At 39.9% G+C, this 13,288-nt stretch overlaps 1 protein-coding gene across 2 annotated transcripts in view; it reads right to left on the bottom strand.

Annotated features, from left to right (window-relative positions):
- Positions 1-264: 264 nt before the first annotated feature.
- bcan.S (brevican S homeolog) overlaps positions 265-13,288 on the bottom strand; it is a 43,256-nt gene continuing 30,232 nt past the window's right edge. For both annotated transcript variants that reach the window (XM_018233492.2, XM_041574477.1), the window contains exons 6-14: positions 11,787-12,080; positions 11,080-11,436; positions 9,321-10,625; positions 7,011-7,121; positions 5,747-5,905; positions 3,840-3,922; positions 3,278-3,422; positions 1,316-1,498; positions 265-1,138 (exon numbers count right to left, since the gene is read on the bottom strand). In XM_018233492.2, the coding sequence (XP_018088981.1) occupies positions 1,122-1,138; positions 1,316-1,498; positions 3,278-3,422; positions 3,840-3,922; positions 5,747-5,905; positions 7,011-7,121; positions 9,321-10,625; positions 11,080-11,436; positions 11,787-12,080 (2,654 nt within the window). In that variant the 3' untranslated portion in view covers positions 265-1,121. The remainder of the gene's footprint in view (positions 1,139-1,315; positions 1,499-3,277; positions 3,423-3,839; positions 3,923-5,746; positions 5,906-7,010; positions 7,122-9,320; positions 10,626-11,079; positions 11,437-11,786; positions 12,081-13,288) is intronic.

The following is a 13,288-nucleotide window of genomic DNA, read 5'->3' as shown; positions in this document are numbered from 1 at the left end:
TGTTTTTATTCCAAGATATTAAGGGATACATGTAGAAAGAGACTGCTCTGATGTTCTTCTGCTTAGGAAAAATTTGAGATAAAATAATTTTTTTAAGCAGAAGAACATCAGAGCAGCCTCTTTCTCTCTCCTGACAACTTCCTTGACTACTTGCTGGTCAGACTGGTGGGAAACTGACCAGCAGGTGGCGCTGTTGTAACGAAATTCATTCATATTAACAGTACATGTATCCCTTAATATCTTGGAATAAAAACAAAATAAATAATGATTGTACATTACAAAAGTGCTTAGAATAGCCCCCTCATCAATTTTATACTCGTGAATTAATTCACTAAACTCCCTCAAAAAATTTACCAGTGAAAATTCGGTGTCAAAATTTTTTAACTCTATTCGGATGGCCATTGACTTTAATGCCGGCGTCAAAATTGACGCAGGCGTCAGTTTTTGAGTTTCACAAATTTTTCGGGAATATTATAACCCCTGGAACTATAGCAGGATGCATATTACACCAGAGCTTCTATATAACCTGATCCAATTCTTCAGTAAAAAAGGGCTGATTATATCGAGAATACTGTACTCCCTATTGTAAAATATAAGGCTATTATAAGTCATGAAGAGCTCCATGACCATATAAAATCACGAGGCCAAAGACTCATGGAACTCCAAGTTGACTTCTAATATCCTCAGTTATAATTTACAAACTAAGGTTATATAAGTCAAATATTACAGTTAATATTAACCTTAATAGTAAAGGATGACAAGAGTTACTATAATGTTTTATTCCCTCCTCCCTATGATCATATAAATATAAGAGACCCGGCAGTATTGTTGGCACGTATATCCATTTATTGGGGGCTGTTGAACATGTCTTGCTGCAGTAATGTAGAAGTGAATCGGTAAGGTTGAGTATGATCTGGCTGCAGTCTGTGTATTGATCTGTCCATAGAAATAGCCGCCATTCTCTTCTTGTGCCGCTAAGTCTGTTTTAAACCCATTGTTGGTCTGAGGCCCCATCCTGCAGCTGTTGGGTCTTGGATACATTTTCAGAGACTCTACTTATAGCCAAGTGGTAAACATCTTAGAACAAAGATTGGAAGGACATAGGACTTCAAAGGATCTGATTACTGAAATGTGACATCTGTTCAAAGAAAAGGAAGGGGTGTGAGATCAATCATTAGATGCAAGGCAAAATTTTTTCGGTATTTCTGTTGTATCAAGTTGGACAATGCCTTTAATTTACTATAAATTGTATTATTTCCTCTGGTTCTTATCATGAAGTTCCAAAAGCTCAAGTTTGGTCTTTGATTCTACTCACTGGAGATGCAGCTTAGTTGGGGCTCCTCCCAAAAACCATCTGCTTGGCACCTAATGATTGGTGAGTTCCTCTGAAGGAAACCTTCCTGGCAACGGTATCCAACCACTGAATTGATCTGATAGGTTGATTTTGGCCTCCCGTACATGGTGGCATTGGATACATCAGGAGGAGGACCACAGGAGACTAGTGAATAGGTAAAGATGAAGATGTTTCAGTTGATCAAGCCCAATTATTTGCACTTATTTCTAAACTATTTCTTACAGTGAAGAAGGTTTTCTAGCCTACCACTTTCTGAAGACCCAGGTCATGGACCACAAGATCCTGATAAATTAAATATAACATGAGATGATAATAATAGATCAAGGACTGGATCTAAATTAATTTACCTTAATAGACACAATAAGCCCACTGGTGCATTAAAACAGGCATAATGCCATCTTGTTCTTTTTTTCCATGATTGATTTTGAATGTATCCACTTTTTGCTTATTAACAGTAAATTCCTCTTGTTGTTACCCTTTATCTTCTGCTGCTCAGGTCAGGTCATGAAATGTGAGGACTACTATGTCATGAAATGCTAGGATCATTATGTCATGAAATGCTGGGGCCACTGTGTCATGAAATGCTGCGGCCATTGTCAAGTCTAGGGACCTTGTGCTGGCTAGTATGTCCTCCTCTTGGCTGAACTACCAGAAGCTTTATGGGGTTGGTGGATCATTGAGTTATTTCGGGGATGTATACCTATGTCATGAAATGACTGGGTCACTGTGTCATGAAATGCTGGGGCCACTGAGTCATAAAATGCAAGGACCACTGTGTCATGAAATGCTGGTGCCATTATTTCATGAAATTCTGAGTCCATTGTGTCATGAATTTCAGGGGCCACTGTGTCATAAAATGCAAGGACCATTGTGTCATGAAATGCTGGGGCCACTATGTCATGAAATGCTGGGGTCACTGTATCATCAATTTCAGGGGCCATTGTGTCATGAAATGTTGGGTCCACTGTGTCATGAAATGCAGGGGCCACTGAGTCATAAAATGCAGGTGTCACTATGTCATAAAATGCTGGAGTCACTGTGTCATGAAATACTGGGGCCATTGTGAAGTCGATGGACCTTGTGCTGGCTAGTATGTCCTCCTCTTGGCTGAGCTACCAGAAGATCATCATTTATGGGGTTGGTGGATCATTGAGTTCTTTTGGGGATGTATCACTAGTACCTGAATCCTTACTCTTTCCCTATATTTCTGGGCTCTGTGCTATTGTGTAAGTAACTACCTATTCAAGTCCTATTCTGTACATGCTGACCTCCTAGTATTGACCACTGACCTATTATTCGGACCTGTCTACTAGTCTACCACCAGCTCTGACCTCAGCCATTGATCTTTCATCCAGGCATATTCATAATGCACCTCAGTTGTGTTTCTGTTGGAATTGAGCAACTTACCAGCCCAAACAAGGTTATTTGGCTCCTATCGGTCAATTCCATCTCTTTGATTAGTCCTAGGGCCACTGTGTTGTGAAATGCTGGGGAACCATGTCATGAAATGATGCGGTTACACTGTGATATGAAATGTCAGCCTGCTGTTTAAATAGTGTTGCGGGCACTGTGTTAAATATTGCCCTTTTATGGTTGGTGAACTTCGTTTCTGAGAGTGTCTGTATTTTACATTTATATATTGGATTAGATTGATGGATGGATTATAAAATAAGTCACATATGGATTTAAAAATGAGAGTTGTGCTGAAATGGGCATGAGCATCAAATGTGGGAGCAGTTAGCTTCTTGCAATCTGTTCTCCAAGCAGTGTGTATTGGGTGCAAATGTTGCGTTACTTGTGGCCAAAGCTAAAATGTCAGCATCAAACATGTTGTATTAAATCTTTGCACTTTTTGAGCCACTACAACCACTGGTTATACCTATAAGCAAACGAGTAGAAATGTAGATTTCCTGTCGCTCTTACCTAGTCCCATCTTGCAGACAAACGGGAGGTGGTAATTACATGGGACATCACTCCATTTGCCCTCATTGTTTCCCACCATCACCACACAGTTCTCTCCAGAGAGGAAATAGCTGTCCGGCTGCCCATGGGCCCAATTCTCATAGAGCTAACAAGGAACAAAAAAAAACTGATTGATTGATCTATTGGTCGATATATGATATTTCAACCTTTCATTCTACTTCAAACAGCTGCAAATATGCTGTGAGTCCACGGATGGCAGTTTAAGAATTAGGTTATAACAGTGGAACATTTCCAGATCTAGAGTCCTTATGTGACATTTAGTGGCTTCTTTTGTCAAATCAAGTGGTTTCAGCTTGCGTTAGTGAGTGCAATGGAAAAGCCAATATTACACTGATTTGGCTTCATCTTGTTCAGATTGATTCTGCTCAAGTTCTCATGGTGGTAAACTGCTGACCTTTGGTTACAATGATCTTATAGCCATAATTACCCATAAAGCCATGTTAACAAGAGTGACCTCCTCGCCGTCTCTTTTGTTGCTAATGATGATATAGCGAATACTTACCAGGGGGTTCCAATCTGACCACTGGAAGTCCCCTTCTATGGTCTTGTCATTGAGCCCGATCCATTGATAGTCATTGTATTTGTCTGCAAGGAGAGGGCAAATCATAATATAGAGATGGTTGGGGAAGGATGTTCTAGGGAAAATAAATTTTGAGTTGAGAAACTAGAGGCACTAAATCTACTCAAGTCTCGCTCTGTATTGCTCAAAGCCAGGGTTTTTTTAGGACACAGAGGGCAATTGTTCTGGGCAACAGCATCCTTACATTATCCAATGGCCCTTGAAGAGCCTTGGCATCCTTAATGATTCTGCACCATTGTTTTATATCTTTTCTGCCCCATTGTTTTACATCTTGTGCTTTGTCTCTCCATGTTCTTACACAGAGTGCATGTTTTGGGGTATTGGATGCTGTTTTGGGGTAGGCATAACATTGTTTAGGGAAAATAAAGTATGCCCAGGGATGCTTTGCTGATCTCCAAGAAAGAGATAGTGCCCCCTAGTTTGTCCCAACTTGGTTCCTTCAGTGCAGCCATCCTACTTGTTTATATCCAGACTGCTACACATTCATTTCTAATCTGAGTCCAGGAGGAGGAGGAAGAGGACAGCTCTGGTGGAACCCCAAAGTTACATTGGAGGAGTTATGGGCCCTCTGATTATGGAAATCAGCGCAACAGCCCATTGCCTTAAAGAGAACTTTAACAATTGTTTCATATATATATATATATTCAGGGAACACTTGAGGTCCCTGCATCTCAAAGTATACTGCTCCATTGGCTGTCATTGAATTTTGAGAGTTGTAGTTCAAAAACAGGTAGGACAGGCACCATCAGCCAGTATAGGAAAGACCTGTTTAAAATAAGACAAGTGGAACAGCCTCACTGCTACAGAGGCTCCTTGCTGCAGTGCAGATGTACTGACTGCAGACAGTCCCTGCAGTACAAGAACATTCATTAGAGCAATAGCTGGACCTGTCACAGTAAATTTGGATACAGAATGACCATAAACTGTAAATGGGATACCTAGGGACTGCTGATTTTGGATAAGGGATGCTAACAAAGTACAGGTTATTCTGGAGTGGAGAATTACAAGGCTTGGTTAGGCAGCTGGGGCATGGGGTGGTCTCATGGGGTGGTCTCATAGACCCTGATCAAATCTACACAAAGTAAAGGCTACAGCAGTTCTGCAATGTTGCAGGGAAGACAATAACAAGTACAGATCTTATAACCTATAGCAACCAAACTGAAGGTAATATTTACTGGTTACCTGGCTGGTTGCTATAAGTTACTAGACCTGCAGCAGAGTTGTATTTTTTTATAGGCACTTGAGGGTCTGTGTCATGGGCAGCAGGGCAGTAAGGTGGGCAGTCAGTCAGTGATTAGATCTACAGAACAAGTTTCCCTTTTAATTTCTAATCCCCCAGCCCATCATTGGAAACATCCTACAGAATCGGCATGGAAAGTATTGCATTCATGCATTAGCACAGACTATATTGCACATGTGCCTAGTGGGTCGGAGCGGGCCGGAGAGGGGTTGTGCCTAGACCAGTGCTCTGGACGGTGAAATTTGTATAAAATGGTTCTTTGCTCTCCTAGGTACACCTGCAAGCCCAACCTGAAGGCCAGTTTGGATGAGATGTGGGTTGAACACATTTGTTGTTATTGATATTTTTGGCACTGTGGGTGAATGGTTTATACAGCAGTCTTTTTATAAATATAGCTGTAACGTTTCCTTGAGCTAAAGTGAATGTTGGACCTCAAAATGGAGTGTAAGCTCAAAAAGTGCAGTGAATTAGGTAAATAGATTATGTACTGTGCCCAACAACTTCAAATGATGTAATGTAAAGAGCCCAGGCCCAATGCCAGGTCCACAAGTCAGGGGTACATAAACCATTCAATATAATAAACACTTACTGATGAGAAACTCTTGCTCTTCCGGGGTCATAATGCTGGTTAGGTGCCCTCCAGCCTCTCGACAGAAGTTCTCTGCCTCTTCCCAGCTTCGTCTTGCATGGAAATGTTTGTAGCAGAATCCCTGGAAGGCATCCCAGTCACCCAAACACTTCTCTACATCTAAGCGAGAGAGGGGCATTAGATCATGTGTAAAATAGACCATGGTCTACTCTTGGGCTTCTGTATGAAACCAGCCACCATATGACCTGTACAATTATGTGCTATGGAAAGATTAGGTATACAGGCAAAGCATTGTGATTTTTTTTCCCCAGAAAGTTGTTTATAATTTTTTTATTTAATACCCCCTGAAAATATTTTAGGTGCACTTAAAAATACCCATGGATGAAAACAGTAGGAGAAGTGACTTAAGCACCCTATTTCTCTGGCTATTAGGAGGAAGAAATATCCTTCCACAGAGTCTGTAAAATTTGTTACCTGAAGTTTTAAACTTGGTGTGCACTAGCTCATGGACAGTGGGGAATGCTTGCCCGAGGTGCTGTTGTGACTACTGAGTCACAGGTTCAGGAGTCAGATACTTCTGTTTAGCCTACTTATCCAGCATAGTGAGTTGGGGGATGGCTGATGGTTCCAATTTTGACTTAAATGTATAGTTGATACTAATATTGCCTAAATGCAACATTTAAGGTTTATATAATAAATAGACACAGACTGTGGTGGTTCAACCTTATCTTGCTTTCTAAGGTACACATGGACACCCTTAAAGCCATTAGTCCTTCATCCACCCTTTAGCAGGATTCTCATCCACTGGCCAATCTCAATAAGATAACATTGATGCTCAATTATTAGGGAATGTTGACGTTGAAGTAAATTAAATCCATATGGTTCTTTCTAAGAAGTCCAAGTAGCTTGAAGGAATTGCATAAGCAACAGCTACAATGACTTCCTCAGCTTGGTTTATCTGGCCAGTATGGGCAAAGCATCTAGGACATGTTAGAAGCAAACTTAGGGAGCAGTTGCTGCTTTACTGTGCTTAGTAAAGAAGAACACCTACACTGGAAGAGTCAGGTGGTTTGTTATATGAGCAAACCTATGAAGAGTTACCAAATATTTATAACTAAGTAAATTCCTTAATCCCACGGCACTTCAACATTTATCACTTATTAAACTCCATTTGACTTTGAGCATGTAGTGTGGTCCCACCCATGGGCCATAACTGTGGAGTCAATGCCATACCAGCCCTTCTAGAAAATTTCCATACACTCACTTATTTCACAGATTTTCCCAGTATAGCCTGGCAAACACAGGCAACGGAAGTCTCCATCCTCTTCGTCAATGCAAGTCCCTCCATTTCCGCAAGGGTTTGGGTAGCAGACATCTACAACACAAGGCATAGAGGGAAGCTACTGAATTGCTTACAATGTGCAAAAGACTAAAACATTCCCCAGTCTGACAATATATTATTGTTGTGTAGGGGATCATGGGGATCTCTTTGAGGTTATTGAGTTGGTAATGCCAGTTACCCCATTTGTTTTTGCTATAAACGCAAATTGGCTGCTCACTTATCTCTCCTCTGTTTGGTCCATGTGGCCTTCAAGTTTCCTTGAAAATTTGCAGTATATCGAGCTACCGAATAAGGCTGATTTCACATAAAGAAGTTACACCATCAAAGCCTCTGTTTGAGAAGCATTGCAGTTGAGTCCCCAGTTCTTTCCATTAGCAGTTAGTCTACTGCTGCTTGAAAGTAGTAAGGACCAAGTGTTTCAGAAGACACTCTGTCACTCTGTCATGGGTTTACAAAAAAGGTGCAAATGAACTCAGTCTGGGCTATGTTCATTGGCAGTTCAGAGGGAACAATATTAATCTGAGCCTAAAGTAAAGGGAAATACTATACCATAATATATGTAAAGTATTGTTGTGTACAAACTCCATTGTTTCAGTTACTCAAAACTATAAAAACTTGAACTTTTCATAAATTTTTCCTTTTCTTTAAGGCAATGAATTCCAAACTCCACGATTGGTTCCCCCTTGGAGGGGTTCAAGCAGTTGCTGGGGGGCTAAATTTAAATTTCATTTAGGATGACATTTGGGAAGAATGTCTATTTGTCATTCTGGTGGTCAAGATGAGATCAGGAATGAGTACTTAAAGTATTGCTCTTTCACATTAGTTATAGCTGCATTACTGACACAACAATATTTTTATGTATCTGATGTCATGGTATATGCTAAGGCGGCTTGAGCAAATGTTGCACCACAAATGAGGGGAAAAAAACTCCCACTGTTTTAAGGGGTCTTCTAGTCTGGTCTACAGTTTGGTTTTAAGATGATCTGGTCTACTCACTATAATCAGTTTTGTAATCCAGGTCTCTGCTTAATGTAAAGACTCCTTTCACCCTCTTTTTGTGAGCTGGGTATTTTGTTCTGCTTTTCCAGTATTCATTTCCCCTTTTAAAACCAGTTGTTATCAGACTTTTTGGGCTTGGTTCCTCCATTGAGTCCATTATCTTGTCAGGATCACCATTTTTAAGGTAACAGATATGTTAAATCTGAAAATATTGGAACTCTGATCCTGCTATAGCTCCAAGATTATCTAGGACAGCAAATGATTGTCCTCCATTCCAACCTGGTTGCCCCCCAATTGACTACTTTGTTCTCCCCCCCTCCCCCAGGAAGGCCAGTTTCAAAGTGATTTTTAAAGATGATTTCCAGGGGAAGAAGCAAAGAGTATAAACATAAGTAGTGAGCTGGACTTTAACACCACTATTGCAGAGAGAGAGAAGAAGAATACTAATGAGACCTGATGAGCTAATTGGGTTGAGCCAGGGAGTCTTCTAGCCTTTTCATTAAAAAAGTTTTTCATTTCAATGTATTAAACTATAATAACTGTAATTATAATCACAGTGTGGTTCTTTTTATATCATTTGAAAAAATGATCTACATTCTACTTTAATCCCACTTTAATTCAATAGAATCCTATATTCATTTAGGAAGTTCTACTACCTTCCAGCCAAAGGACGTCAGAGGTATCATCGCTTATGACTGTGATATAGATATTTATAGGCAAGAAAGTAGGGCAGCATGTAGACACAGAGGACACAATAGTGCCCTGTCATTACTGCCTGCCCCATAGGATGCCCCTTGGTGATTTTTTTTCACGGGGAACTATATAATGACAATATGTTTTCAAATAATGACTTTCTACTCTACATTTGCGTCAACAGTTAAAATAACAGAAAGGTTCAGCTAAAGATTGAGACAGACAAAGACACAAGGAACACACAGAGAAAGGGCAGAAAATAAAGATTATAGAACTTAATGTAACTGCTTTAATTCTAAAAAAAAGCTTTTCATTTATTTTTCATGGAAACATTCATAAAAAAATTACTTCATAGAAGTAAAAAAAAAGCCCAATGTGCACTCTTGCATGAGCAGAACTGGTTTGACAAGTGGAACGGCAGAAATTTGATTCTAATGGAATAGTGAGATAGGAAAGCACAGAAGAAGAGGGGCATTCAGTGCAAGGTATTGATGTAGATGGCCAATGAAAGGAGAACGGCTGTGCAGAAATGAGGGTTACCTGACAAATTTATTGAGGCTCCCAGAATTGCTCTTTCTGTTGGCATTGAAGGTGGTGGGTTGGTTGCACTCATAGACACGTTTGGGTGGGCTGTCTTCTCCAGAATATGAGTGGTAGCATCTTCAGTCCTATTAGTAGGTGGTGGGGATATTGTATACCTGAGAGGAACATAATCGAGTGGTGATACAGTTGTAGCTTCCCTTGAACTGGGTTTGTGGGAATTTTCTTCCATGTTTGGTAAGGCTGTTGAAGAAAGGCTATTCACATTGACATTTTTTTGCCTTTCTGTAGAGATAACAGAACTTATTAGGTGAGAGGTTTGTACAGTTGCAGTCTCTTGCTTTTCACCCTGTTTTTCAACTGGGTTCTTGCCAAAGAACTTTGTAGAATAGGCCACACTTTGTGTAACTTGTGTTATCTTAGGGTGGCTGGTTGGGTTTCCTGAGTGCTCAATCATGTCAATAGAGGCATCTTGTGTGCTGTTGGGTTGTCCACTTGACTCAAACCATAAGGAACCAGAGCCATCCCCACTTGCTTCCTGCCAAGTGCCTTGTGAGCTGCTCTGACCACTGGATTCTGGTGATGAATCTACTTGTGTTGTGGACAGATTTGTGTCTGCATCTAGTCTGGCGCCCACAGAATACATGGGAGGTTTTGTTGATACAGGAAACTCACTGGTAACAAGTTCTTTTAATAAACTCACAAAGGGTTTTGGACTGCTGTTTAGACCTTCTGTAAATAAATTATCTCCATGTCCAGATGCTTCAAAAACCTGTGCTCCGGCATCAGAGGTACTAAAAGAAAGGTCTCCAGGTTTAAAAGTAGGAAACCCTCCAGAACTTGTATCATCTATATCGCCTGTGGAATGCGGTAGAGGATTACCACCATCTTTGTTATCTATGCCACTACCAGCTAAATTGGTAACATAAGCAGCTTGTGTTGGGTCAGTTGGATTAGAAAGAGCTTCTGATTGCTGAGTAGTGGTCACTGAGATATTATAAACATCCTCATTTTCATCTGCACCGTGGTTATTCATAACTTGGTCAGGACTTTTCTTTGGTGATTGGGTAGGGGTATAAAAAGTCTGGTTTAATGTTCCTGACTCCTCAGAGCCAAATTCATCTGGCAAATTCGTGATATTGTCATAAAAGTAGTCATTTTCTGCATTTACAAGAACTTCTTCAGTGGTGGATTCACCTGGAATTAGCTGCATAGGAACGGCAGTACTTTCCTCCAACAAGCTACTTATTGTCTCTTGGAAAGACGAACCAGATTTGTTCTGTGGGATGAACGCAGCCTTGGTCTCTGCCAGATAAAAATAATACAACATATGTTATCAAAATATTTCAGCTAAAGATCTTTGAATGGCAGATTTTGAGTCCTTTTACAGCCCTGTTTCTATTCTACTCTGCTTTAAAAACTGTTATATTAAATTAGAAGCAAGAAGCCATGATTAAGTTCAAACTCATGTATAAATTGCATTATGGTTTGAATGCAAACAATACAAATTAGTCCCATTTATCTTTATAATGTCGTGGGTAAGGGGAAAGGAACTGCTGGAGTTATACAGGTTCAAATGGATGGTTGGAAAGCAAAAGATAGTGCCTTTGTATTAATTTTCCTTACAGATAGGGGATTGGTATCACAAGACAGGAGCATTATACATAAGGAGCAAGACAAGTGGGGAAAGTGATGGCAGGGTTATTGTCTAAGGAGCAATACACAACCGAATCCAAGAACACAGTCACTGAAATGTCACCTGAAGGTTTTTGGGTGAAACTAGCATCTTCCTTTGCTATTTCTTCCTCCTTGTCATCTTCTCGTTCTTGTTCTACAACCACAGGAGAACTCTTTATAGTTGGCGTTGACTCTTGGAGAGTGGATTCTTGCTCCTTCGTAATGGTTTCCCTTAGCTCTTCTAGTGTCTGTTGACTGTCTGCCATCTTTGTTTTGTTTAGTGGTATGGAGTCCACAAAGCCTTGAGCTTCATTTTCAGCATTGGCTTCAGGTAACATTAGCTCCTTAAAGCTTTCTGTTAAAGTTATAACATTTTGGACCTTCTCAGCTGGAGCAGGTTGACCATCATCCAGATTTTGCGGTGCAAACCGGCTCTTATCTGCAAAACATGTCAAAGTTTCAGCCTGGGTCATGAATAAAAAAAAGTCATATAAAAAATTATTTGTTGGTAACACATTAGTATCAGAAATTAAGCTTGGTGCATGCAGATGAAGAGGATTACAGCATTATAAAGTTTTGATCACTGCATTTTCATTTACATCTGACTAATGTTATCAAACCAGGCCTGAAATAGTTCAAACATTTTAAACATTTTATAAGATATCTATAATAACAGTGATAAATGTACCAATATTGCATGCACTGCACCCAAGACATGCAACAGCATTAAAGCTAAGCAAATTACTTTCTTTCTTAATGTGTTTTTGTAATGTGATTGCTAAGCTTTACCTCTGAAGCAGTAGACATCATATTTGGCCATGGAGTCTGGGAATCCAGTCTGATTACGGAACATAAATATAGTTTTAACGCCAGAAGCATTGCCCCCACATCTGTCTCTTGGTGTGACAATTGGATACCTCACACTTCCATCTGAGAGCCACCCAGGGCTACATTGATCAAGCCCCTGGTTCCACGCAGCATAGAGTTGCCCTGTGGTTGCAATGCTGGTGCCCAGCCTTTTGCAGTAGTCCCTTGCTTCATGCAGGGTGAACTTATTAGGTGTAGTACCCAAAAATACTTCACCTAGAAGAAGACACAATGTAGGATTGTATTCAAAATCAAAAAGCATAAAGATAATTTAATTCAATAAATATCTGGGCCTCCGTTACCAATTACCTTGAGATGCATCCTTATTTTGTACTTAAAGGATAAGTAAACCTTTAAAATAAGAGAATGTAAAATTGATGAGAGTGCTATTCTAGGCACTTTTGTAATTTGCATTCATTATTTATTCTTTTTTCATTCCAAGATATTAAAGGATACATGTACTGTTAATATGAATGAATTGTGTTACAGCAGCGCCACCTGCTGGTCAGTTTCCCACCAGTCTGACCACCAAGTAGTCAAGGAAGTTGTCAGGAGAAAGAAAGAGGCTGCTCTGACCAGCAGGTGGCGCTGTTGTAACAAAATTCATTCATATTAACAGTACATGTATCCCTTAATATCTTGAAATGAAAAAAGAATAAATAATGAATGTACATTGCAAAAATTCTTAGAATAGCACTCTCATCAATTTTACATTCACTTATTTCAAAGGTTTACTTATCCTTTAAGGTGGCCATAGACGTTACAATAGAGATTTTCTGGAAAAGATCTTTCCAAGAAAGATCGTTCGTTTCAATACACACGTGTAGAGCTGAATCGTCAGGTATAATAAATCAACGAGCCGACCGGCAGCCAATTCTTCGGCTGATATCGTTCAGCTCGTCTCCCACCATACACGCATCGAGAATCGTACTAAAATTTGTTTTGTACAATATTATCAATGCGTCTATAGACGCCCTTAACTGTCAAATTCTTGGCATTTGGAACTCCTAAGCTGAGCTGCAACCCTTATGAATGAGATGCAAAGTACAAGGTTCCCTTGCGCCCATTACGTTGCACCTTACACTAGCCTTTGAGTGCCCGCTAAACATGGAATTTTATGTCAACTTAATAGTACTCAGATTTAAACAATAAGTAAACCTTTAAAACAAGTGAATGTAAAATTGATGAGAGTCCTATTCTAAGCACTTTTGTAATGTACATTCATTATTTATTTTGTTGCAATTCCAAGATATTAAGGGATACATGTAGGGGCACATTTACTAAGCTCGAGTGAAGGATTCCAAGTAAAAAAATTTAAAATTTTGAATTTTCAAATCGAATGAGCTACTTCGACCTTCGACTACGACTTTTTTATTGGTGGTCAGGGCCCCCCATAAAAAAACATTTGTGGCTAGGGCCCCCCC

The sequence above is a fragment of the Xenopus laevis genome, chromosome 8S, assembly GCF_017654675.1.
Source record: "Xenopus laevis strain J_2021 chromosome 8S, Xenopus_laevis_v10.1, whole genome shotgun sequence".
NCBI classification, from domain to species: Eukaryota; Metazoa; Chordata; class Amphibia; order Anura; family Pipidae; genus Xenopus; species Xenopus laevis.
This window is presented reverse-complemented; position numbering and strand designations above follow the sequence as displayed.